This window comes from Pagrus major, chromosome 11 (assembly GCF_040436345.1).
Source record: "Pagrus major chromosome 11, Pma_NU_1.0".
Classification (NCBI taxonomy): Eukaryota; Metazoa; Chordata; class Actinopteri; order Spariformes; family Sparidae; genus Pagrus; species Pagrus major.
This window is the reverse complement of record NC_133225.1, coordinates 23,428,673-23,455,647: the sequence shown is the minus strand read 5'-3', so window position 1 is coordinate 23,455,647 and position 26,975 is coordinate 23,428,673. Positions and strand designations below refer to the sequence as shown.

The window sequence follows — 26,975 nt, the reverse complement described above, 5'->3', positions numbered from 1 at the left end:
TCTAATTCATGCAGAATGTCTTCCTTTATATTTCTGACATGCAGTGTGTATTGACTGCAGACGTGATGATATGTTTATGACTCGGTTGTTAAATGTATTGACATCCGGGCTGCTGTAGAAATTCAGACGTGTGAATCACGAGGAAACATAAATGTTGCTATTTTAAGACTATTCTGTGTTCTAGCAGATGAGCGAGCAGCTGCTGCCCAAAGTCCTGTTTGACTCTTTGTTGTATTTTTGATGCCAGACACTAAAGAGGATAATGCAGTTAGAGAGCGAGTCAGTTTTTGGTTAATTCAATTTTAATTTCACAGTAAAGAAAAAACACAAATCACAGTGAGTGACACACAATAGAAATATTTACACCAGTGTCATAGAAATTTTTACATTTACCTGGGTGGATCATACGCAGGCTTTTCACAGTAAATGCTCAAAGTAAAACACATGAATCTTCTATTACAAGTAGAAGTAAACAAAGCATGCACAGACCAACAACAGTAAATATGTTATTAATATGGACGCAGATTATTTACAGGTTGTGTTGATTGATGTGGTTTCAGGAATATGTACAGGTCCTTACAGAAACTTCTTTAACGGCAAAATGTTGATCATCACTGGTGCCAACAGTCATTACTCTGCTCGTCCATTTCATCTCACCTGGAAGACAAAAACATATGATTGACATAATGATTAGAATCAAATGTCAAAGACAGCAATGAGATGGGTGTCTTAATATCTGAATACTGGAATTAATGTTGATACAGTTTACAAAATAAAATATGTGAAGAAGAGACAAAGATAGCCATGTTGGCATCATATTGGCTCTATGGCGATGTCTCTGTGGAATTCTGTGTTGTGCTGGAAGCCGGTCGTTAGTTTATTTTAGCAGACTCTATTTCTACAGTAATGTTAGCTACTGCTGCTCTCTGTGAGGCACTGAGACGAGGCACTCGAGAATGTGCAAACAGTCACATCCTTTGGACTGTCGCGGATAATCTGACTCGAGTCCTTCACAGAGAAATCCACAGTCCAGCAGCGTTAAACAAATCTTCCACAGGCTTGTGTAGGCAACCAAGAGAGAAGGGGAAGGTCTCATTTTTCACATCACGTTACAACCCGCTCACATATGGCTAATAAAAAAGTGAATAATACATGTAGATTACTACAGATTGTCACATAAAGCCCCTTTAATATTTAGCACAAAGTACTAATGTGCCTCACAGAGCTGCTACAATGGCTACACAAAATATGACACTATTATCATTAAAGTTTTAATTCTTTTTACCGTTGGAGTTTTGCTGATGACAGGTGCTCCAATAGAGGGCCACCGAGGTGCAGTCTGTCCGCCCTGCTGTGGGGCCTGTAGGCCGCCAACTTTAGGAACACCAGGCTGGAAAAACACATTTTTATTTTAGTGTTATATAACATTACAAACAGATACCATGGACATGTACACTGTACACTAATAACTGAGGAGTTTGAAATGGGACGTTTTGTGAACTTATGACTCCTTAGAAATGTTTTTTCTTCGTTATCTCGCCTGTCCATCCTTCCTGCTGCCCTCTCTTCTGCTGAGTCCACACACACCACCTTACCTCTGTACTGCTGTCCATATAAACAGTGGACTCAATCATATTTAAAAGTACGGGTGTGGATGGTACTCTTGTGAATACACTCAGAAAGCCAAATACAATACATTTAGAGAGCAGCAGTGACCTAAAGGTTAAACAAGAAGAATTTTCAGTTTCCAGTTTGAATCCCCCGACGGACATGGAAAACCTGGAGCAGCCCAAATTGATGTGTAACATAAGCACAAAAATCAAAGATCTGTCCCGGGTCAGTGAGGGTTTGAAACCATTTGTGGGAACTGTCTTCCATAATTTCCTTTTGTGTGTCTGTACAGAGCAAATGGCTGTTTGTCTGTGTTTCTTTTACCTTAAAGTTGGACTGGGGGATCGTTCGCTGGAGGAGCTGAATCTCTTTCTCTCTCAGAGCTAAACTGTCCTCCTGCAGCTTCTTCTGTTCTCTCAGCCGGTTCTGCTCAATCAGTAATTTCTCCACCTGAACAAAATATGCATGTGTTATTTTAAAATGGAAAACTATGTGAAAACAACAACAACAACAAAAAACGTTCTTTTTACACCCTGTTTTGTCAAAACAGTATCATAAATAGCACATTTTACAAGGGTAGTCATAGTTTTATGACAGAGGAGATCGGCTTGTTTCCTGGATCTCTCCCTCGGTTCCCATTTCCCACCCACACACATACATCGATGCACAGATATAAATAACCCACCTGATCATCATGAGTCTTCTGCTTGAGCTCGAGCTGCTTTGCGGCCTCGGCAGCCACCTCACTGCGAGTGCGTTGACACTGCTGCAGATCAGAGTTCAAATGCACGCTTTGCACCTCCAGACGACTGGACAGGGCTTGGATCTCGGCCACCTGCAAGAAGGAAATCATTTCTCTCTGATCTGATGCCATGTTTTTCCTTTAAATATAATATTAGTCACTTAGAGATTTTGCACCATGGTTGAAGAATGTGTCACACCACACTGAACCAATTGTGTTTCCAGATGGTTCCTTTTGCATAATTGTACCAGTTTTTTGTTTACCATGTGTCTATTTATGTCTATCAATGTGAGTGCTTGGTAATGTACATTTTCCTCCACGTCACAATGGCTACATGCTGTACATGCTGACGTAGGATTTAAATCTATACTGAATGTCTCCCTGAGGGACACAACACATAGGTTAATGTCCAAATATGGAGCTGAAGCAGAGAATGAAAAAAGGTCAGGTTTGACATCTCATTCAAGCACTCGACATTAAGAGAACTGTCAGTGTGCTTGTTGTCCAGGGCTCAAAGCCCTTCAGTTGTTGATGAGTTAAATTTAAAGGTTAATGAAAAACGTATTGAAATGGTTTCTGAAGTAAAAATATTTCAGTGTTATGTAAGATTTACACGTGAAATTTAAGAAAATTGTGAGCAAGGATGCAAAAGAAACCTTTTGTATACAGTTTAATGTATTCAGATTTAAGTTATTGTCTGACTTCTTGGTCACAAGTCGTCTCTCAAGATGATATACAATTTATAAGGTGCACCAGCAAAATTTAAAGCAATTTAATATAACAGGTCAGCTATAAATTCTACCTTTACAGTTAGAAAGAATAAGTTAAATAAGTGGGAGAGCTGTTCTGTTCTGTTCTGGATTGCATTAGATTGTATGGGTGTACCTAATGAGGTGGCCAGGAGTGCAATTAAAACTTTGGACAGGAAGCCAATAAGTAAAAGTAAAAATGCTAAATATTCTATGGTTCCAGCTCCTCTAGTATGAGGATTTGCTGTTTTTCATCTTTACCACATTTATTTTACTTCAAAAAACCCATTGAGGTGTCAATATGTAGAACAACAGTTTAAAAATAAATGTTAAAAAAAAACATTTCTGTTTTATATGATTGTAAATGGAATATATTTGTGTTTTGGACTGTTGACGAGACAAAACATGACATTTGAAGATGTCACCAAGCTCTCTAGATAAACGTGGCCAATAATGAATCAATAAATTGACAAAATAATTAGCAGCTTCACTGATAATCAAAATGATCTTTAGTGGCTTAAGTTTAAACAGTTTTTAAAGAGAAATCAGTCCTGAATGTTCAGGTACTTCTCAATAAGTTTTATGGTAATATTATTATATAATTGTTTGTATTCTGTGCTGTTTTATATGTGATTATATAAAGGCCCATCTATGGATACGCACTGCATACCACCTGAGGCTAAATGCTGTGGTATGAGGCATTGGTCTGTGTTATTTACTTGTCCCCATAATAATAAACATAGAAAATGTATTTGTTTTAGAATTTATCTGAATGAAAAAGTTGATTAAAAAAGGTGGAAAAACGTGGAAAGAACCACCTCACTTCTGACAAAGGAGTTGTATAACTGATAAAGACAGTAGCAAAAACAGATAGATTCATTCCAAATCAAATGTTGATTTTTGACCCCTCCGTGAGCGTTGTATCTAAGAGACATATTGTTTTAAGGGTAAAAGCAGATACCTGCTGAGGATATGTTTTTGCCTCTCTGCACTGTGCTGCTGTGTCAGCAGAGCCAGACACTTCACCTCTGCTGTGACCCTGAGTTCGCCTCAGAGGACGTCTGTCTCTTTAGCCAGATTCATCATGAATCATGCAGCGGATAGACTTCCTCCCTCGAGAAACCGGTTTCCCATCCGACTTGTTCGTTGGAATATTCCATCAGCTTTACAGCGAGTTTAAAGGAGGGTGATGGGAAAGTGACCGACTTTTGCTACTTTATACTTTTACTCCACTACATTTATTTGACAGCTTGAGTTATTTTTCAGAGAGTAAGAGTTTAAATACAAAACAGAGGATATGCTTATGAAATACAGTGTATTGTTACACATTAAACCAGTGGTGCCCAAACTTTTTAGCTCTCTGATCTCTTACAAACAAGTCTATCAGGGTAACCTTGTGACATTTCAGTTATCTGAGAGATTTTGCCTCTAAAGTGATCAGACGATTTCATAAAGAAAACTTTTTGAGGCCTGAAGAGGTTAAAGTATCCAATATTTAACAAATTAAAGCAAATCTTGGAGGAATGTCTGAAAACTGAAAAAGAATTTGTGAGGCAGAACTTTTTCCTTCTTTCCTTCCTGATTTCATTTATCTTGTGATCCTTTCAGTGTACCAGTCCCCTAGATTATTACATCTGCAGAACGTATACTTTCACTTTTGTTACTTTAAGTGTATTTTAATTGTAAAGGATCTAAATACTTCATCCACCACTGCATATAAGTCTATTCTAGTTCCTATTCATGCAAACACTGGGTTATTTCAAGTGGACAGAGAAGCCCTGGACAAGTTGCAAGTCCATCCATCTGTAATTTTAAATTATTACATCAAATCAAAGAATCACCCAAACCTCCTAAATGATGCACTCACCTTGTTGCCCACTTTGTCTAAGTACAGCTGGAACTTGTTCTCCACGTCTCTGGAGAGGTTCGTGCAGCTGTTTCGTATCTTCTCCATTTGCTCTTGCTGGCTGTCACAGGTGAGGTGAAAGGTCAGCTGGTGGGGAAACAGGTTGTTGATCCTGTTCAGGAAATCTCTGGTCACCGTTTTGATCCCGTCCAAAGAATGAGCAAAGTCCTCTTTGCACTTCCTGGTTAAAAAAATGTCAAAAACATACATTAACGTGTTGTGATCTTGATGTTTTTTTGAGTTACATGCTGAATGGAGCAGACGGACAAACAGATGGTACCTGGTGTAGGCGGTGAGCTGCTCCTTCAGCATGGTGTTCTCCCTGCGCAGGGTGATGGCGTCCTGGTGGTGTGTGTCTCGGTCTTTGAGGGCCATGTCTCTCTCCTGGCTCAGGTACTGAACTGTCTGGGTGAAGTTTGCCTCAATGAGGTTTATCATAGCTTTCTGCTGGGCGTTGAGGCTCTGCAGAGTCTTCATCTCACCTGGAGGGTTCAGCGAAACAGTGTTTATGACAGGAAAACTTACACGGGCCCTTTTATTAACACTGACTCAATTTATAATAAGTCACTTCTAAAACCGTCCGTTGTACAGGTATCTAATGGAAAGCTAAAGCTAATTTGCGATGCCGTCCCTAGATTAAAATACATAAAACTCAACAACTAATATACAAAAGATAACACAAACACAAACTCAACGATAAAAATGTACAACAAAAAACAGACTAAACAATACAAGACACAAATTGTAATATAACACAATAAAACTTTAAAGGTTGCTTCGACACAGTCATTTTACACAATATTTAAACAGTATTAGAGCAATTAACTAAATCTCACACATAGTATGGTTTGGGAGTACGTACTGCTGGTAGTGAGCATGATAGGGGGCTGGATTGGAGTGGTGGGACGTTGCGCGATCATGCTGAGTGTTGTCGCACTCATTCTCTTACAGCTAGCCTGCAAATGAAAAAATACACAGGATGATTAATGATTGGTAGGTTCTGTTTTTTGATCATTGTGACCAATAGTGGTGGAAGGTACATTTACTGAACTTCTGTACTTTGACGTACTTGTACTTGAGTATTTTCATTATATACTACTTAACACTTCTACACTACTACACTAAGTTCATGAAAGTTTTTTAGTTACAGCTTTAGTTACTTGTGACTTTACAAGTGAAGATTTCACATATAAACATATGAAGACTAACTAAAAAAAAATGACACATTAATACATGAGTAATGATAATCTAATGATATATATGTGATAGTCTACAGTCACAGGGGGCATTGTTCTGCATTGAGTACGTTTAATACTGAGTACACTTTCCTGGTTACACTTACATACTTTACTAAAGTAACATTTTCAGTACAAGACTTTAATTTGTAATGAAGTATTTTAACAGAGTCATATTAGTACTTAAAGGTCTAATTTGTGAGAAAGAAAATACTGAGGCTTTAGGATTGTAGGTCGGGTCAGCCGCCACCCCAAAGCATCGGTATTTAACGATATGGGAATTCTTACAAATTGGACCTTTAAGTAAAGGGTCTTAATACTTCCTCCACCACTGGTGACCAAGAGGGAAACTACAACAATGCCTGAGGAAGTAATCATTGTGTATAATCACGTTGTAAAACCCTGATTTGTTCTTGTTGTAAAGAGAATCTTTCAAAGATGATTAAAAGGCATTAAAACAAAAATGACATGCTTGTCAATAAAACTTTACAAACTTTTAATAAAATCTTCTACTTACTAATTTTTCCTTCAGCCCATGTTCTGTGTTGTTGGCATCGGTCTTCAGCTTCGCCATCTCTTTCTCCAGAGCATCTTTCTCAGCTGTGCGAGCTCCCAGCTGAGCTCCCAGCTCACCTTTCTCCTTCCTCAGCTGGATGTTGTTCTCACTCAGCCTGTTGAAGCCCTGCTCCAGCTCCTTCAGAACAAAAGATCACTCAGCATCATCATCACTGTATTTTACAGATCTGAACATGTTACATGAAAGGATGACAGTAATATGCTCTTTAAACAATATTAGTTATAACATGTTGTGTTCGAAACGGTGGTGGCTGGTGGTGATTGAAAATCTTATTCTTGAAGTCCTTTCCACAAATAAAAAGTATTTCGGTTATTGTTACTTTCATGGAAGTTGAGGTAATTTAAAGAACATTTTGTAAAGAAAAAACACCAATAATTATTTAAAGCTGGGTGTTTTTATGTTTTAAAACAAGCAGTCCTTAATATCTGATAAATAAAACTAAGGTTAATACATCACTGACCTCGACCCTCTTCTCCTCTGCAGACTTCTCCGGCTGTCCATAGATGAGGAAGAGCACCAGGCTGACGATGATCAGAGACTGGATCAGAGAGGAAAAGAAGAAGATGATCCTCATGTAGTAGCCGCAGCTCTTCCCTTTGCGCTTGTGTAGGGGCTCCCTTGCCTCCTGGCCAAACTTGGCCCGGGAGTAGCTGGAGCTGTACATGGCTGTCGGAGGTGAAATGGTGGCAGCTGGTTGTGGAAGATCTAAACAGGAATTGTTTTGCAAAAATCCACGAGGTTTCCCCGTCTGATGCAATCCTGTTTCTTCTGAACAGGTGTTGAGGCTTTAAGGTGAACAAGTATAAATGGCAACAAAAAACAAAAAAACAGCGTTGAGGTGTTTGTTTCTCTGTCTTCTACAGCTCTGCCACACTGTCAGGGTGCAGAAATACACTGGCAGAAATGGCATGTATGGATGGATGTAAACAATGACCTCTAGGTGTGCAAAGGGGCCATGTTTATAAATGGTGCTGGAGGCACACTTCCAGTCCATCCTGGCCCTGCCCTCGCCTCGCCTCCCTCCCTCCCCTCCCCTCTCCTCCCTCATCGACCTCTGTCACAGTTACAGCCTCCAGCTGAGCCACAGCCCAAATAATCACAAATTTTCCATGTGGTTAGAACAAAAGTAGATTGAAAGTACTCTGCTTGGAATAATAATTTCCATCTGATATAATATTTCCACAGGAAGTTTGATAACCTGTTAGATGTTCTACTCTCACTCATTTAAAAATCCATTTATGTCATGTTAGTTCCTGTTCTAGACTTAAAATTAATCTAGTGTTTTAACATGCATGTATTTAGAGGATCGGTTCCCATGTTTCCAAGTCTTTCTTTAAACTGGAAACAGACAACTTTTCTGTCCCTTTGCAACCCGAGTCTTTCACAAAGAAATCCACAGTCCAACATCTTAAACAAATCATCCACAGGCTTGTATAGGCAACCGAGAGAGAAGAGAGGTCTTCTTTTTCACTTCAGGCCAATGAAATAAAGTGATCAATAAATGTAAGTTGTTACATAGAGCCCCTTTAAAAACGGGAAAAAAATTAAAAAAGCTTTTTGCCATTGTTAAAACAATCAGCTCACACTTCTTGTGTCTGCACTGAAACAGGTTTTGCTTGCTGATAATTCATAATAATCATTCCTCTGGCTCATACTGGCCATTCTCCGTTCTTAATGCACATCTACTGTAGGTGATGAGGGACAAAATCCACAGCCCTCATTCTGTGCAAAAATATATATTTAAATCTTTAAATGAAGCTAATATGACGCTGCAGCGGTCTCAAATTAAATGGATACCTTCCAAAATGAGTCATTTTATGAAATTTCCTTTGTGTCAAAAGTACTTATTATACATATTGAATTATAAATGATGCATTAACATGTAACCAGGATTTTAATATTGAAGGTGGTTAAGAAAGCTTATTTTAACTACTTTTATTACCTCAGGGCCCCGGGTTCACTGTCAGTTGGTTTGATTAATTGCAATTTTTCTTAAGAATTTGCATGACTTACATACAATATGATCTAAGGTGTGTTTTTAAGACTTAATTTTAGTTTCTACTTTGCTCACACAGGGTCAGGTAGTAATCAAACATTCTGGTTGGTCTCTGGGTCTTGGGAATACAATGCTGGATGGAGCAAAGGGGCCTGAAAACAGCATCTGACAAAACTTTCAGCTCATTTAAATCAGGTCTTAAACATTACTGTCTACTGTGGCTTTTAAATAATTAAATGCATAACTTCTTTTGAATCTGTAACTATTTATTTGCTTGCTTTTGTTTTTTATCATCTTTTACGGGCAATCTAAAAAGTTCTTGTCTTATTTTTTATTGTATTTCTATAACCCTGTAAAGCACTTAAATTATCTTGTGTCTAAATGGTGCTGTATAAATAAACTTGCCTGAGGCCCCCTCACAGGTTAATCCAGGCATGCTGTTGGCTATTTCAACCAATAATAATGAATAATATATTTTGTTTTTTAGCTAATCAAATGTTTTACATGTAAAATATTGACCTGAAAAAGTAATTAGTAGCTATAGCCTTCAAAAGTCTAGCACTTCAGTAAATGCTTTGTTATTTTCCACTACTGTCTGACCGTGATCTAAAATGACCAGTGCCACATTTAAATATAGCCACTCCATTACTGGTCATATTCCCCTGACACTGGATAAACAATATAAACCATGTAAGGAGTAAAAAGCAGAAAATACTGAACAAAAAACAAAAAAATTCCACCATATCCTGTTCCAAGCGAGTACGGAAAGGAGTCATGGCAGCAGAGGAGTGAAAGAATGAAAACAATAGGGACCTGTCATTCTTCGGGGATGAGGGAATAACAAATTCTCCCTGCAGTCCAGACGCACTGGATCCCCCCCGCGCCGTTATCTACAGCAATGACGTGAGGACCAGTCGGCTCTTCTGGGGAAGTGTGTGCAAAAGGGGAAAGGTCCTCTGAGCCTTGGTTTTCCTGCTTCCCATTGTCTCCCTGACAATTTGTCCTCACTGGAGAAAGAACTAATTTATGTCAGAGTGACAGAACATGAGTGACTATCAGGAGTCAGGACAGACGCTGGATCGACCTCTGAACGAAAACAGGAAACCAAACAGTCACAGACTGAGATAAAAACACCTCTTTAAGATAACTGACCAGACACCTTTAGGGTGAAGGGAAAATATATCTTCAGCTCTGGATTTATATATGGTGGATAAAAGATAAGGTTTTCAATGGTAGATGCATTAACTGCTTAATCATGCTGTCATAGGTCTGTAGCCTCAGGAATTAGATGCTGATTATGAAGATTGACAGTGGCGGTGTCTGGAGATTTACGCTGAAACAGTGAGCTAAACATCTAAACATCCATCAAAATTCACACTTTAGACCAAAAATAATTGTATTTAAATTATTTTAAAAACTATTAAAATAAATTAGACTTTTCTCTACCCATTATGGAGCACAGTAGGTCTCTGACAAACCCTTTGAATTCAGTCATCTCTAGAGGGGATTTGCTGCCATCTCCTGACAAAAACCTAGAAAGCACATATGAAATATAAGATTAAACATGCCTTTTTTTAATATCCAGAAACAGCTTCAAAAAGCTCATCTGTACAATGTGTTTCAAGTGCAGCTAGGCTGGCAGTACGAGGGGCCTTTTTCACAATCAATCCATCCATCAGTGCCGCAGAGATCATTGTCAAAAGAGACATTACTGTACATTCTTTCATTGTCTGTGTAACATACAAGAGTGACAAATGATTGACAACCTTATAAAATAGAAAATACATTAAAAAAAAAAAACAGGCAACAAAAGGTGACAATTACCAACTAAAAGGAAAGGCAATGTTACAGAAGATGTGTCACATTAAAGGTCATTACATCAAAGCTTCAGAAGGCCAACTGTGGAAAATTGCCACAGGTTTGCACTGATTTTATCCTTTAAGACTTACAGACAGATCAGTGTGGTCTAAGATTTGACAGAGACAAACAAATGATGAGGGAGTTAGTATAACAAAGCCTAGTGATTTAACCATTGTGTAATCCTTTTTGAAATTCTTCCATTATCTTGTCCCTCTACTTCCTGTTCCTGGACTCTCTGACATCGGATTCGTCATCTCATCCCCGGGAGACCTCTAGCAGTTTACCGGCTAACAACCAGATCATTTTATTTCCTTCCCATTTCAGAACAATCATTGACTCATATTCTTTTATGGAGACAAAACAATTGATTTAATAGAAACCTGCTGACAAGAAATATGTCTGGTTTCCCTACATTTTCCAAAGACTTATTGCTCTACGGAGGTTAAGGGAAAAAAACTTAGTAATAAGGTGTACACTTGAACTACAGTGTGATTTCACAGAAACAGGGCTTTGTGAGTCATTTTAGACCGTTGCCTCAATGTCCTGGGGGTCTTCCCCCTCCAGCAGACTGTAAGACGCATGGCTCTGGAAAGGTCTTTGTAAAGGGTGAGCCAGAAGTTTGGCCATGCAGTTGTGCAGCTCGATGGCGGGTCCACTCAGGGAAACCTCAAAGCGATAGCACATGCCCTTTGAGTCCAGGTTGCAGAAAGAGGTGTAGTTGTCCTGGAGACAGAAAACATACCACAGGGTTGAAATGGAACACGTAGAGAAATATCCAGATTATACATCTCTTATCACAAAGTTGTTATAATTAAATAGGCTTTCACAACATCCCTCCGCACTGATCAAGCTAAGTAAGATGGACAGAATCACTTAATTAATTCACTGCTAATACAGAAAAGTACCTTACTGTTTCTATTAACATTAGAAAAGAAAGCATCGTTAAGCTATACAAGATTTAAACTTGCTTCTTTCAGATATGACAGATTTGTTACCACACCACAGGAGATCAGGAATACAGCAGCTTCAAGACACACTCAGCACACACAAACCCTGCATGTTATTAGTGTTACACCCTTTATAACACTTATGTGTCATTGCCATAATTATAATAACCAAATGACAGCCAATGGCCAAAGGTCTTCATCTCATGAGCTACAGTCTATCTCAATGACAATTTGACACTTAATTAATGGGTTCAAGTAATTTTTTATGAAAAATAATCTTCGTGTCAACATTTTTCACAATTTTCTGGCATTTATAGACCAAACAACTAGTAGATTAATAGAGAAAATAATCAACAGAGTAACTGACCATGAAAATCATTGCTCGTTGCAGCCCTACATGACATTATATCATAATACAGCTCTGTATTTCTCTATGGATCATTAATTAATTAATTAATTCATATTCACATTCCATGATCAAAACAGGAGCAGAAAGAAGTAAAACGCATATATTATATATTACCTGTCCCTTTCTAGATAACAACATAGGTTACTATCAGTGGGAATAAAAAAGGATTTGCAAGGTAACACAAAAGATTCACACTCTGACCTACCAGGGGTTCTACGGCAAGGTTTCTCAAAACACAAGTTAATATTAGTAATGATACACCACACCAAACAAATTTGAGCCAAACAACAACATACATCTCAGTGCACAATCAAAACCAATAATCATCCCTTCATCAGCTTATACACTCACCCTCCAGCTGGTCTCATCCCCCTGCTCCTCCACCCCGTTGTGTAGGTAGACCACATCAAAGAAAAAATATGGAGACTGCAGCATTTTCTGTGGCAGGACACAAAAACAAGCAAGACTTTCAATTCAATGTAAAGTCAGTGTACTCCTCAATGCAGCAAATTACATAATAAGACTGGAAGCAGGACATCTCAGCAGGTCTCATACTTACACTTACAGCCTCAGAAGGGTTAAACTGAAGCTGTCCTGCGTGACGGCTGTAGATGAGCACCGTCCGTACCACATACGGAGGAGGGATGGTTTGAACATTTTCCATCAATGGCAGTTCGATCTTCTGTCGACTACAAAGACAACAGAGGAAGAAGAGATGACCTTCAGTAAACACTTCTATGTAACGTTTCGTGTATTTTAACAAACCAAAAATGTTTATAATCAGACAGAACTTACATTACATTAAGAAGATCTTCCAGGTCTACACAGGACAGTTAAGACTAAAACTTCAGAACTACAATTTCTTTAATACACTAGGTATCACTTCACAGTAGGACATTTATCTTTATTTAAGAGTTAGTTTTGAATTAAAGGATACTGAAAGAGTCGCACATGTTGGTCTCAAGGTCATACAGACAGCTGCACAGCTCCCTGGGATCAGAGGTGAAGCCTGATAACTGAGGCACATACACACATACATAAGAGAAGGAAGAAGACAATATTCAGGAAAAATAGGAGGCATGTTGCACAGATGTAATGCTTAGGCACAGTGCGAAACATCTGGAGCAGATTAAAACATTTGTGTACTCACCCACAGAGCGTCATCATTGACCACTACCAGAGCAAACTCATGGCGTTTGTCAATCCTGTGTTTCGTTCTGACAAACATCTCAATCATCTTCTGGCATATATTCAGGGCATTCGTTTTAGACCTAAATGGAGAGACAGTCAAATTAGGACGTGGTGACAAATGAAACATTAGCACTGGGTTATAAAAGTTTACTTTACTCCAGCTTACCCATTAAAAGACTCCAACTTTGACAAAGACATCTCTTCAGAAAGGTCTAAGCAGATGATCTGCCATGAAGAAGACAACATTAGGTAGTAAAAGCCTTATGGTCAAAGTATGTCTTTCAAGTAACAACTGTACTGTGGTCCTACCACTTTCTCTGGACAGTTGACACGAGGAACTCTGAGCTGGTATTCTGCTGGTGGAGGCACAGGTGTTGTCAATGTGGGCTGCTGCTGTGTGGGCTTCGGCCTCTCTTTGGCTGCAACAGCAGCAGTGGATAGCGGCACTGTGGCACCGGCTGCAGCCGCTGCTGTCACTACTGCAGCGGGGGCTACGGTCTGAGCTGTAGCTGCTGACACGGTTGTGGTGGTGGAACTCGGAGGACTGTCGCTGGTTGAAGCTTCGCCCTCCCCTTCAACTCGACTTCCCACAGCGGGCTGAGATATGTTGGGGTTGCTGTTTCCACCGAGGCTGCCTGTGCTGCTGCGACGGTCTTCAGCACCTTCAGGGTTGGAGCGGGTCCGAGGTCGTAGCTCCACCAGACGCTCCTCTCCATCTGCAGGGCCTGGCTCTGGCGTCTCCATGGATACACAAGCTGCTAAAGAAGAGGAGATGATGAGTGTGGCAAATCAGCATGAAGAGACACTGTTTTAACCAGACTTTTAACCAAAAATGTCCACTCCATTTACATATGGCTTGAACCATGTGATTAAAATGTAAATATAATTTGAACTCTTCAAGTTGACTCTCCACTATAATTTCTCAAAAACACCAGCTGGACAACTGTCTATAAATCCTAAAAATCTAAACAAGAGCTACCTTAACATATCAACCCAGATCCAACAAGAAAGCTACATGATGCTCAGAATTACACCTGCCCACCCCAGTTATCTATACTAACTTTATAATCGTATTTACACTTTCATGCCCATACACAATACACAAAGGTACCTAATAAAGCTGCGATTCTGTCCGTATTAACGCAAAGTGCAGTGTGAGGCTAACTTAAACAACAAAACTAAAGTGTTTTAGCTTTACAGAAAGGATGGTTTAGATATAAACGCTTCTATAAAAGCGTCCACACAGGCAGACAGTGAGTTCATGTGGCTAACACAGAGGGGCTGCTGATGTTTGATGACAGCGCAGTAGCAACGAGAGCTGTTAGCATTAGCTTTAAGATAAATTAAAGCAAAGCAGACGACTCGTAACGTATTAAAAGTTAAGATGCTCAAGTAGACTGACCTGGTAGGTAACTGCGGAAATTCTAGGATTCAAATAAAATGAAACTCATTGAAAGTTGCAGAAATATTTCAGCGGCGACTTAACATTTGTTTTGATCGGACAACTTCCTTACCGGAAATGATCGAATCCGGAAAAGCGAGGATCGGAGCATTATGGGTAGTGAAGTTTATTGAGGAAAGTAACACTTCCGGCATCTTTATTCCTTCCTCAATCGCAACCATCTAGTTACAGTGATTATTATAGTCTTAAAAGTACTACTTTAAGGCATACTGTATGTCCTACTGCGCATCATTACTTTGCGATTAATTCTTGTATCCTGTGCAATCAGATTGTCTCCAGGCTATTTTTATTTATTTTCATATACTTTACTAAAGTACATTTGCTATACACCATGTTTGTATTACAACTATTAGTGCAATTATTATCATGTGCAATTTTCCTCCTGGTCATATCTTTAAGTAATTAGCAAATAGTGTATAGTGTATATATTATTATTATTATTATTATCATTATTATTATTATTATTATTATTATTATTATTATTATTATTATTATTGTTATTATTATTATTATTATTATCTTTTTTCACTTCATCTTTATATTATTCTATTGTATTATTGCTTTGTTTTGCTTTTATATCTTTATCTATGACTCAGTCACTGTTGTTCTTTTCCCTCTGCCTATGACTCTTAAGCCATTGTAATGTGAATTTCCCTGCTGAGGGATTAGTTAAGTCTTTTTAATCTTATCTTATTTTATCTTTAAATAAATACATAAATAGATGATGGATTGCTTTCATCCATTTTTATTGCCCAGTAAACAGAGACTATCACCAAGATGAAAAAATATGGAACGTTGTAGCACAAGATCAAAAAGAAAAACACATCCCAACATTAAAAGGGCACAAAGCACCATTGTGAAGAGTCTGGTTCAGCCAGCTCGTTGGCTTAAAACTTTCAGAAAAGGCAAATTAATACAGCAGAAATTACCTTAAACAGAGAGATAGAAATAAACATCCTTTAAACTGTGTATTAAGTCAGAGGCATAGTGAAAATTGATCATCTTATTACATAACATCTTTGTGCATGCTAACAGAGCAGCTACAGTGTGTATCCAGAGCTTATTTTAGAGATATTCTACTATTAGAAGGGCATGGAAGCTAACTGTGGACAAAACAGGAAAGGACTCAAAGTGACGGGGAATGGGTGGGGATGACTTTCTGAGTGTTTTCCACTTACTTCATTCATCACACTAAACACTGTTTGGCAGACCTGCAGAGGGCTGCTTGCAGCAGTGACTGACGAACTATTGGAAAATATAGCACAACACAACAGAAAATAACAGGACTGACGAAAACATTCTTTCGTTTCAGTCAAATGTTTAATTTCAGGCAGTGAACAGCCACAAGAGGAACTAAATCACTGCTGCAGACGTCAGGATCAAGAACTATGGAGGTAAGTTATAATGAATGTTTCAATGTTTGTCTTGAAAATATGTCACTTATCATATGTTTACTAGGCAAATTGGGCAAATCTATAAGTATTTGTTTATTATACATACAGATACATTATGATATGTAAATATGAGTGTTTCTATGGTGACCAAATGTTTTTCTTTGCTTTTTGCTCAGTGCATGCTTGGATTAAATAGCCTTTCTGCATGTCTGTCTAGAAATACGTGGGTATAGTCAATGTATTATGGGGTCAAGAATCCAAAATATGTCTCCAGCTTTGGTTTGTCCAATGTTAGAATTCACACAATCAATATATAGGTGTTCCATTCATTGTCATTTTGGCATATTTCATAGAGGGATCACATGTAGTTCATGGCAGAATAGAAGCACTGATTCGATGTTTTAGGCATTTAGCCGACATTCTTTGTGGAAAACAAAAGATGGTTTGGTCCACAAATATTTGCTGGCCAGGAAGTTGGATCTCAGGATGTTTTAGTTTCCTCCTTTTCCGCTGCTTAAAACAATAGCCGCAGCAACAATGTCTGGTTCAAGAGCATAACAGATTCTGTGTTGTGGATAGATGTGAATAAATACTGAGGGATAGTTTGCTCAATTACAATTAAGAGCCACTCTTTATTGGATGAATGTGTGTGTATTGGTACACTTGTATGTGTAGAGCTGAAGGAAAAACAACTCTTTACATACAGCAAACAAAATGAAAATTAATGCTGTGTGTCTGCAGGATTTCAGCCTGGTCAGATGTGACAGTCTGGATACTGGATCAGAGTGTTACAGGGAGGTGATGACACCGATCGACCATCTGACCCTTGACCCTGAGGGCTCTGACCCCACATCAAACCTCGAGCCTTCACCAGCAGAACTGGCTCAGTGTGAAGCTGAGGTGGGCACGCTGCTCAACATCATCGCTGAACTGAACAAGAAGATGGGCTCATTAAAGGCACCAAGGTAGCATCAGTAAATAACATGAGCCACGAAATGGATCTGAATGAATGGATTCAGGTTCACTCTAAATTAACATTTTGATGAAACCATGTTTGCTGTTCGTTCTCACATATTTTAAATCAATATACATTATATATTGCTCTGCTTATAGCTTGTCTCAGAATAAACACAAATTAAGAAACATATGAATGCTGTGTATTCTGCAGTGAACCAGGAGATCTTAGACCGCCAGGACCATCGAGGCCTCTGGTCCCAGACCTGCTGTCCCACCGGCTGGCGAGAAGCAGCCCAGAGAGGAACACAGCCTCTGCTGCCACATCGAAACCTTCACTGACTGGCCGAGGTTGAGCATAACTTTGTCTTTATTCATCAGAACATGTCTTTTGGATGCTGTGCACTTGTATTATAGGTGATCAATTTTGAGTCCAAAAGAGCAAATGATGTATTATTTTACTGTAGTCTGTAAAAGACTGCAAGAAAGAAGCAAGCAAAATCCATGTTTCAATTATTTATATATTGAGGCTATTCTAGGTTGAATATAAAACTGCCTCTAACTTCATCTAATAAACTATGGCTATATTTTTCTCCCACTAGGGGGTGGTGGTGTAATGTGGACTAAACTCCAGGAGGTTTTATCATCAGTGGAGGACTCGATCAGCTGTAAAAGGTCCTGGGCCCGCCCGATCACAGCTTCTGACCGGGACAAGCACCAAGAGCATCTGAGAGCAGCTCAGGAGAGCTGGGTTAAGGCCACTCAGGTATTAAAACTATATATATAAAAAATAAATAAAAATAAAAAAAATTGATGTGTTTGAATTTTTGCTATTACAGCTGCAAATTCCAAGGAAAACTAATGTTAAGGTAAAATTTACTGACATAACATTTTGCTAAATCATCTTGATCTATGCAATCTTTAGTTTTAATCAAGTTTATTAGAGTTAACTGAAACTTATCTAAAAACTAGATGGAAAAAACATTTCAGTTACTTGAGATGAAAATAAAAACTGTAAGGACACTGTGTACTTAAAAAAAATAAAATAACTAAAATAAAATAAAAATGTAGTCCTGGTCAGTTTGGTCAAATGTGTTGACACAACAAGCACGAGGAGGCACTGGTGCACATTGAGACTCAGATGTCTCCATGACTGTGAGTCAGCTGCCTTCACAAAGTGTTAACATTTTTTGAAACAATAAAAAACTAAACTGAAATGGGCAAACCCACTCTGGAAACTAACCAAAAGTAAACTTAAATGAAAACTAAAACTAAAAACAAAACAAGGATCAAACACATACAAAGCTATACTAACTCTGTTTTATCTACTCCTGACTAAAATACTATAAATCCCCCAAAATGTCCTGTAGAGGTTAGGCCTTGCTGTGTCTGTCTGACTTTTAATGAATCCATTGAGGACTAAAATATGTCATTGTTCAGGCTATCTTTAGACTCCCATTGGTAATTTTGGCTCTCTGGTTGCAGATATTGGACGACATGGAACGAGAGTTTGGGATTTCATGCCCATCAGGCCTGCCGAAGGACCAGTATCAGGAGGACAGCCTGGATCTGGAGAAGTGTGATTCTGCCCTCAGAAGCAGCATGGAGGAGCAAAGCACCATCAGCCAGCTGGAAGAGGAGAAGAACAAGGTGGGAAAGGCTCAGTTATCAGTTATATATAAAAGTGCCAAAAACATTAAGTGTTTCAAGATGTGTGAGTATATTTTCAGAAGAAAAAGCCTTCTGAGATGTCTTGCTGACAACATTTAATGTAGAATTAGGTACTAATTCAGTTCGACCGACTTGTTGGTGGCTCAAAGATTTGAGACATAATGATGTTAGAAATTCAAACTAATGTGGTTAATTCTGTATGATATCAGACCAGGAAGATCAACTCAAGCTTCTATTTTGTTAGCTGAAATGAACACCATTTATTTAGAAGGCTGAATACCACAAAAATGTGGTAGTTCAACACGTCTCAGACAAGAAGAAACATAACTCCTCTTATCTCATCCTTCAGCTTGTTGGTCTCCATAAAGCCTGGAGGTCTGGCAGTCGCTCTCCCTCCTATCGGTCCACCTCTGGAGCTCTCAGTCCAGACTGGGCCTCTCCTCCTTTCCCTGGCTCACCTTTACTCCACAGACGAACAGCCAGAGCTGTAACACCTCTGTCTGTGGGTGTTGATGGTTCTCCTCTGGGATCTGTTAACTCATGCAGTCCTTGTCCCAGTCCCATCAGCCTGGAGTCTGAGACAGAGCGACTGAACAGGTGAGTCCGAGGAGCGGTCTCTGTCGAGGCTTATATTACACTTATTGAATAGCCATGTTTTGTTTAAGTAACCTTCGTCAGGCATTACACTTTTTTAATAAGTAACAAAAATAATGACCATTTCTTTGTTACTGACTCAGTTATTCTCTTGTCTGTCTGGTGGACAAAGGTAATTTTCCTCAGATACATTGACTGATTTTATTCCATTTATACTTAGAAAAAAGTGTTGGTAACATTTAAAATAATGTAAAGAAACAACTCAACAAAGGTCTAGTCGTTTGTGGACATTTTGCCGTGGAGATGTTGCACATTATGTCTTTAACTCTCCTCGCCCTCTCCCTTATTATCTCAGGTGCATTGAAAGGCTGAGGGCCAAAAATGAACGTCTGACTGCAGCTCTGGAGCGAAAGAAAGGAGAGTCTGAACAGATCAGTCTTACACTGAACAGACTCGAGGCTGACTGCTCTGCTCTTCAGATGGCTCTTAGATACTGGTACACACACTAAAACACACCTGACACACAGTACAAAGGCCTGTCTGCACACATATTCTGCATCCGAAACGTTCTTTGACGCGTGTCTAAATATTCCATGTGCACACGTCAGCAGTCTAACAGTATTAATTTAGGTTCTTCTCCTCCAGTGAGGTCATATTTTGTCTTTGTGGTTGTGATTGACAGCGAGGACTGTGAGGAGGCCTACAGCGAGCTGCTGTCACTTTATGACGCCAAGAAGCAGCAAAGCATTCCTCTGCAGACAGACTCAGCAGGTGTTTGAATACCATGTTTTAATAATACTTACAACTCAGTGCACGCATCCCCTCACATACGTATACAGTTGGTATGCATGCCGTTCACACACACACAAATACACAGGAGGGCTCACAGTTTCTCCTCTAATCAGAGGCAGTCGGTGACAGGCAGCAGCCCGACAGTTCATCAGGCCCGCTCAGGAACATGGGAGCTGAAGAGCTGTCCACCTCCTTCTCAACAGCAGGGGTCACAGAGGAGACGGAAAGACACAGTCACCCGGGGCAGAGGTGATACTTTAAAGCACTCTTTGTACATTCAGGCACAGTCAGAGGAATGGGTGGAAAGGAAAACATGTGTCAGTGATGACTGTAGGTCAGGCTGAAAGTAAAAATAGAAAAGATGAAAGTTCATAAATATTGCATAAATCATCCTGCCCCACCACTAAAGATCGATATTGACTAAATGTTTCAAAAGCTATCAGGGATGATTCAGTCAAGTGTGGCCTGTAACCCCACAGGACACCTGAGCCGGTGGAGCGAGAGGCTGTTCTCCGTCAGAAAATTGAGCGGCTGAAGAGTGATCGGGCGGCCCTTTGTCTACCTAAGCAGAGCACAGGAGCTGAGGGCAAAATGAGCCCAGAAACTGGTCACCAGGCTGGATCAAGAGGAGGACATGTGACTAAAGATAACACCAAACCTTCAGATACCAAGAAAGAGAAAGCCTCCCTCTTCCATGAACTCATCTCTGTCAGGGTAAGAGTCGAGGGTCCTAATTTATGATGAAAAAAGAAAATATGAAAGACAGCTGATAAAAAGCAGCTTTATCCTCCTACGCAAAGAGATCATGAGATAAGTGTCTTTTGGTCAAATGTTAACGTTGTTTTTGGTGAATTTTTTTTATATATATACTACATAACGTTTCACTTAGCTCACTATGCCAAAACACAGTGTTTGGAGTTTATATGTATATGGTACATGTACTAACTACGTACTTCTACTCAAGTACTATGCAGTATAACGGTTGACAAAGTACAATTTTAGTACTTGTACTGAGTATTTCCATTTTTTGCTTCTTTGTACCTCCACTACATGTTGGAGGAAATACTGTACTTTTTACCTCACCACATTTATTTGACAACTTTACTTACGAGTTACTTTGCAGATTTAATTCAGCATCAGAGCAAAAGATCAAGGTAGTGCAGGAAAGAAGTCAGGGGAAAAAAATGATTCTGATAATCAGAAAAATGCTGAATATCAAATAACAATATTGGATAATCAGCCAGGGCGATAATTTATCGCCAGAAAATGACTGTTGATACTTTCGTACATCTAATATATTCCAGTACTATTCATAACACTGACTCTCATTTTTACCAAAGTACTATTTTAACAACCATATTTTTACTTTTACTCAAGTATGACTTTTGGGTACTTTTTACAACACTGTGTATGAGACACTGCTGGTTGATCTCCATCACTTGAAACTTGTAAGGCATTAATTAATTAAGGAAGCAGAAACAGGGGAAAACCCTGAAAAAATTAAATATCTCATTACACCTCTCACATTTCAGTGAGATACAGTTTCGGGACGTCATAAAGACTTTTCTTACTTGTTCCATTGGCAGATTGTTTTTATGTATTAGGTATTCATTGCGTTTTTACTTGTTTTTGAAGTGACATTTTTTCCAGTGCATGGCTCTATTTAAAGATAACAAAACAAACAACCAGCACCTCTAGAGCTCACTAACTGACACGTTGGATCTTGTCAGTCCTGATTGTCAAATTGTTTTTTTTTTTTCATCCCCTTGTTTCCTTTCTGCCTCTTTACTGTCTCATCCAATAAAAAGGAAAATTCCCCCATTTTTTTTTTTGAAGAAAAATACAATTTTCCTGTAGCCATCATGAGATTAGCAGCCAGGAAATGCTTTGTCTTGATAGAAACAATCTTGCATATAACTCCATGTTAAAAAATTATGCTTTTAATTAAACAAGCTAGAAATGCCAGGTTAATTAGTGAGCTTTAAGGGTGCTGGCTGGTATACTTTGTTACCTTTAGACCAAGCTGTTTACTCCTGCTCCCAGTCTTTGTGCTAAGCTTGCTAAATCACCGAAGTTGGAAATCCATCTTTAACGTCCCACAGCAGCACCAAGTGGAGTTAAAACCTGCAAAAGCTATGATGGAAGACATTTCATCACAGATTTTAACTTTGCTTATGCTGTTTGTGTGATAAACTCTTTAAATACAGTGATTTATGGTTTAACTCTTTATGTTCAGGAGGAGATGTCAGATCTGCGAGCTCTAATCCGCCTCAAGGAGAAGGAGCTGCGGTGTCTGGAGTGGAGTTTAATGGCCCAGAAGGCCCAGGAGGCAGCTGGAGCTTTCGTTCCAGAAAGCCTTAGAGAAGAGCTGGAGGACTGTAAGACCGAACAACAGGTAGGACAGACTCCATCAGCAGCAACGGAGACTTTTCTTTTTAATTTTCTAATAAGTCAAGGTGAAACGAGCAAGAGGGAGCAGGACGTTGGTCTATTGTGGCAGACCCGATTCAAATCTGGGTGTCCCACATGGGAAATCACACATCTACCAAAGCAGAATCCCTCCAGGCCAAGAGGGATATTTCGGTTCTACAAGGTCTTCTGCTGGGCTGTCCTGTTGCCGCAGCACAGATTCATACCGCACCGCACACCTCCGTCACTGTCAGATGAGAAAGAACTGCACATCAGCTTCACATATTAGCTATGACTGCAGACACAGGGCATCAGAAACATGGCTGCGCAGACTCTTGTGCCTTAAGGGTTCAAATGTCCTCAAAAATTGGTTTCTTTTCTTCCTCGATAGTTCTGTTAAATGGTTTAAAGGAACTTAGATTGTATCTGGCTGCACATGGTCAGACCAAACATCCCTTTGTTTGATTTTACAGACTTTATCCTGTTAACTTTTTCAAACAAAATAACACGGCTTCTACTTACAGCGTGAGTAATTATATTGTTTTCTGCACTGTCCTCTCCCAACCTTTAGATCAGTAGGTCCACCAAGATAGACAAATATGTGGAATCACAAGTGATGATCAAGATGGGAAATAAAAAAAAAACAATTAGAAGTAAATGGGGACTAAAGAAATTAATTAATTAATTTTGGATGAACTTCTTTAATCTTTTCTTTTTTTTATGCTAATATATAGGATACTTTAACCCCTTCAGTCCTTTTAAGCTTATTCAAATAAAGCAATCTGTAAAAGTTAGAATCATTCTTCAGTTAAAGGTCCTATTTGTAAGAAAAGTTGATTTTTGAGCTTCATTCCCAACCTGTCAAAATCTGCCGCTGGGACTGTAGGACGGGTCGGTCACCATCCTAAAGCGTCACTTTTTTTTTACCTTTAAACTGCGACATGTTAGACGGTCACAAGCTGAACAAGATACCAGGTCAAAACCTAGTATATGGCTGCACTGTGTATGGTCCATGTGTGAAAATGAGACCAGTTTGTCACAGAGATAGATAGTTATGGTGTCCAGAATGTGAATTTCAGGGATATTAAATGCTCATCTGTTATTCTCTGTTGGTCCCATGAATATTTTTTGTTAAAGTGTACTAAAGCAGAAGATCACATGACGCCACGTTTGAGTAAAAAAAACAGATACTACCATACTTTCCCCTCCCTCCTGCTCTTTCATCTCCTTCTACCTGGGAATAGAAGCAGAGGCTTTGAATAACTGTGTATACCATGTTCATTAATACAGAACTGAATGGGGTGTTTGCGCTTTAAAGATAATCCTATTTTAATTTTTTGTTTCAGAGGCTCTGTGAAAGTGCAGCTAAACTGGGTGCTGATGGCGACATCGCTCGGACCCGACCCATCCTGAAAGAGCTGCAGGCCGTCCTGCAGAGGTGAGACACTGTTGCTCTGTTTTTTAAACACTGACACTGCAGGGGGCTGATTCTGTCTGGCCCACGCATGAAAAAAAACATGTTACTGTTATGTCGTACTGTAAAATACTCTCAATAAAAGCACCTGTTAAGCAGCTTATATATAATATATTCAATAAAAGTTTCTTTACAAGGACACCTGGTAAATTGGTGCAGTGAGTTTAAATGGAGACATCTAAATTCTCACAGATATATAAAGGTTCCTGATGAGATGTGCAAGAAATGAATCATTCAGACGTCTGTTGCCTGGTTTTATCTGTTGCTTAGGAACACTATCAGCACAAATGCAGACTATGGACATTAAAGGCTTGCAGTTCTTTCGAACAGCTGCTTCAGAGAGCATCCTTTGTCTCCTCTGACCTCGCACAGTGAATATTTCAAATAAAGCACAGCCGTACACACTTAACATCACATCCACTCTTCAGTAAAGGAAAAACATCAGAAAGAAATCTGTGAGTCTCTAGTCTAGAGACTTTACAATCTTTAGATTCGTATGAATCCTGACAGGAAACATCAAACACTTAATCCATATTAGAGAAAATATTCAGCTGTTTGATTCATAAAGAGAAAATCATTAGTTGCAATACATATTAATTAAAATCTAGCTTTACTTCAACCAACTACAACAGTAAAATCCTGCTTTCATTTTAATGCATGAGTAATAATAATATAATATATAAAAGTATAACAGCCGCAGAGGACATGTTTCTGCATTGAGTACTTTAATTTTAAACACTTTAAGTACATTTTCCTGATAATACCTTCACTTAAGTACATATTTCAATGCAAGACTTTTACTTGTAATAGAGTATTTTGACAGTGTGGTATTAGTACTTAGTACTTAAGTAAAGGACCTGACTACTTTGTCTACCACTGTGTTTCATCTGATCTCACTATTGTTCTCAGGGAACAAGCTCTTAAGAAGCGACTGGCTTTAGTCCATGACTCACTAAACACAGCTCTGACAGACAACAGCCCACACAGGAGGGACAACGGTGAGCAGATTGCTCGTCTCACACAAGCTCACAGGTAAGTATCGCAAGAAAGGTATTATGTCTTTGTTCATTATCATCTAAAGCTCAAAAGTAGTAGCTCTGTAGTGTCATTGTGACGTGTAGTAAATCCTCTCCTCTTCCATTACAGTAAAGCCTTGAGTTCGTACCGGCAGATTCGCAGGAAGTACCGAGAGCAGGTGTGGAGGCTGGAGCAGAAAGTGGCAGCCATGACGGAGAGTCACCACCAACAGAGTGGAGCGCCGAAAGCTGCAGGGGAGGCATCAGAGTGGAGGAGGGAAGAGACTGTCCTGTGATACTTCAGCCAGAGAATCAGTCAAATCAATCCACTTCAACTACAGCATCCTGCTGAATTCAGCTCACTCATGCCACGTGTATTTTTTATAATTTATGAAGTTATTGTAGCAAACAGAAGCCTTATAACACAGCAGCACAGCTGGTTGGTCTTTTTATTAAGATATGTTTAGAAGTCATATTTTAACCTAGTTTTCTATCCTTGTAAAGAGTTATGAACCTTTTCATCCATTTGTTCTGTCAAGATCTACAGATATCTGTTCAGGCATCATTTACTCTTGAGAGGTAAATATAGAGTATGTAGGGCAGTCGAACATGGAAATCACTCACAGTTCAGTCTTTCCAACCCTTGTGAGAGTCACCAATAAACTGAATTCCGGAGCTTAACTTGTCTAACAGGAGTCACACATCACAAGACACATGCCTTATTTCAGAGAAACAGCTGTCATGCAGTCATGAATGTGTAAAGGCTGACTCAAGGACTGACCCCACTGAGGACCTCGGGACTGACCTCGGGGCGCACATGTCCTTTTCCCCGTCCAAGCCAACTATATGAAGCCACTCCCGGCCGGCCGAGCTGTCATGACAATGCTCCGCGAAGGGGGATGGGGGCTGATGGACAATGGCACACATAATGTGCACACAATATGTACGGCCAGCCCTATTGTCTTCTTCGCACTTTCATAGTTCTCTCCATTTTCATCTCTCTGTCTTTCACTATTTCGACTTCTCTTAATCAAACATGCTCAAAAGATGATCTGATACAAAGTTCAGTTACAAAAAAATAAAAATAAAACTTCTGGTGCTGAGAGTCACAGACAGAATAGGAAGGTCAGACAGTATTAATCAGCCAACAAGCATGTTGAAGACTCTGTGGCAACCTGAAGGCACAACATGCTCATGTCCTTTTCTTGGACAATGACATTAAGACATTACATGATTTGATATTCCAAACTGTGCTGTGATGTACTTTTTTCTTATAGCCAGCAACAAGCTTTAACAAGAAACTGGTAGAAAGCTGATCCCTATAGGAAAATAGAGTAAAGTCATGATATTTGATTTTCTGAGTCAAAGAGGTCTCCAGGGAGTAATTATTGCATTTGTATAGCATCATTGGACTCACAATGAAGGGTTAAATTAAAAAGTTGATGCAACAGAACCACATATGTTGCCTTTTTATATTACATGTATTCTTCTTCCTTGTCAAAACCTCGTGCCTACATTACCCATGGTGCAGCTCGACTGTCAGGAATTAGATTTAGGTGTGTTGCTGTGCATTCATCTGCTGTCATAATTACGGGAATATTCACTTGAATGCCCTCTCAAGTCAAACAACAACTCAGAAAGTCTGACAACATTTTTGAACACGAGTTGCCAAGTTGACATCATATGACGCTGGAACATGGTGGATGAAAGTAAACATTGGGTTGATGGCAAGCCCCTAGGAAGAGCGCCAGGCTACCAGTTTTCGAAGTGGCCAAACAGTGTAATTACATCGTCACATGATGCACTGAAGCCCAAAAAGACTTTTTCCATAGGCTTACATTGTGAAAGAAGTGTCTGTAAAACGATGGATACGTCAAGCCCCAGGTGCTGGGCTTTGAAACCAATTTGACATAGTGGCCAAACTGTGTCATTACAACATCATGTGATGCTCGTGGGCCCAAAAATACTTTTTTGATTAAGCTTCCC

The 26,975-nt window shown here is 39.3% G+C and overlaps 3 protein-coding genes across 5 annotated transcripts; 1 reads left to right on the top strand and 2 right to left on the bottom strand.

The window, feature by feature from the left end:
- Positions 1-290: 290 nt before the first annotated feature.
- On the bottom strand, positions 291-7,737 carry plvapb (plasmalemma vesicle associated protein b). Its single transcript, XM_073476424.1, has 9 exons — positions 7,281-7,737; positions 6,761-6,937; positions 5,871-5,964; positions 5,289-5,490; positions 4,970-5,189; positions 2,297-2,446; positions 1,936-2,061; positions 1,286-1,390; positions 291-657 (listed from the first exon to the last, which is right to left on the bottom strand). Exons 1-9 carry the CDS (start codon positions 7,482-7,484, stop codon positions 649-651), a joined length of 1,287 nt encoding a protein of 428 aa, XP_073332525.1. The 5' UTR covers positions 7,485-7,737; the 3' UTR covers positions 291-648.
- Positions 7,738-10,369: 2,632 nt separating this feature from the next.
- Positions 10,370-14,744, bottom strand: babam1 (BRISC and BRCA1 A complex member 1). 3 transcript variants are annotated; one of them, XM_073476499.1, is made up of 9 exons: positions 14,626-14,744; positions 13,533-13,978; positions 13,390-13,448; positions 13,183-13,303; positions 12,970-13,048; positions 12,828-12,852; positions 12,592-12,721; positions 12,384-12,470; positions 10,370-11,399 (listed from the first exon to the last, which is right to left on the bottom strand). In XM_073476499.1, exons 2-9 carry the CDS (start codon positions 13,965-13,967, stop codon positions 11,199-11,201), a joined length of 1,137 nt encoding a protein of 378 aa, XP_073332600.1. In that variant the 5' UTR covers positions 13,968-13,978; positions 14,626-14,744; the 3' UTR covers positions 10,370-11,198. The 3 variants fall into 3 exon arrangements, with proteins under 3 accessions (XP_073332600.1, XP_073332599.1, XP_073332601.1); XM_073476498.1 differs by having other exon boundaries at positions 11,111-11,399; positions 13,533-13,981; positions 14,626-14,715; XM_073476500.1 differs by having other exon boundaries at positions 11,111-11,399; positions 12,598-12,721; positions 13,533-13,981; positions 14,626-14,715.
- A 1,168-nt stretch (positions 14,745-15,912) lies between these two features.
- Positions 15,913-26,442, top strand: ushbp1 (Usher syndrome 1C binding protein 1). Its single transcript, XM_073475769.1, has 14 exons — positions 15,913-16,079; positions 16,821-17,044; positions 17,248-17,384; positions 17,636-17,799; positions 18,519-18,683; positions 19,054-19,301; positions 19,654-19,794; positions 19,981-20,069; positions 20,204-20,339; positions 20,570-20,804; positions 22,327-22,485; positions 23,846-23,937; positions 24,883-25,005; positions 25,120-26,442. Exons 1-14 carry the CDS (start codon positions 16,074-16,076, stop codon positions 25,283-25,285), a joined length of 2,085 nt encoding a protein of 694 aa, XP_073331870.1. The 5' UTR covers positions 15,913-16,073; the 3' UTR covers positions 25,286-26,442.
- The last annotated feature ends 533 nt before the right edge of the window (positions 26,443-26,975 follow it).

Coding starts and splice junctions, on each gene's coding strand:
- ushbp1 (XM_073475769.1), top strand. Junction 20,805..22,326: donor ATGAACTCATCTCTGTCAGG/GTAAGAGTCGAG, acceptor CTTTATGTTCAG/GAGGAGATGTCAGATCTGCG. Junction 23,938..24,882: donor CTGCAGGCCGTCCTGCAGAG/GTGAGACACTGT, acceptor TATTGTTCTCAG/GGAACAAGCTCTTAAGAAGC.
- plvapb (XM_073476424.1), bottom strand. CDS start 7,484: ATGTACAGCTCCAGCTACTCCCGGGCCAAGTTTGGCCAGGAGGCAAGG. Junction 6,938..7,280: donor CAGAGGAGAAGAGGGTCGAG/GTCAGTGATGTA, acceptor TTTGTTCTGAAG/GAGCTGGAGCAGGGCTTCAA. Junction 5,190..5,288: donor CAGCTCACCGCCTACACCAG/GTACCATCTGTT, acceptor TTTTTTAACCAG/GAAGTGCAAAGAGGACTTTG.
- babam1 (XM_073476499.1), bottom strand. CDS start 13,967: ATGGAGACGCCAGAGCCAGGCCCTGCAGATGGAGAGGAGCGTCTGGTG. Junction 13,304..13,389: donor AAGTTGGAGTCTTTTAATGG/GTAAGCTGGAGT, acceptor CTCTCCATTTAG/GTCTAAAACGAATGCCCTGA. Junction 11,400..12,383: donor GGGATGAGACCAGCTGGAGG/GTGAGTGTATAA, acceptor TTCTGTCTCCAG/GACAACTACACCTCTTTCTG.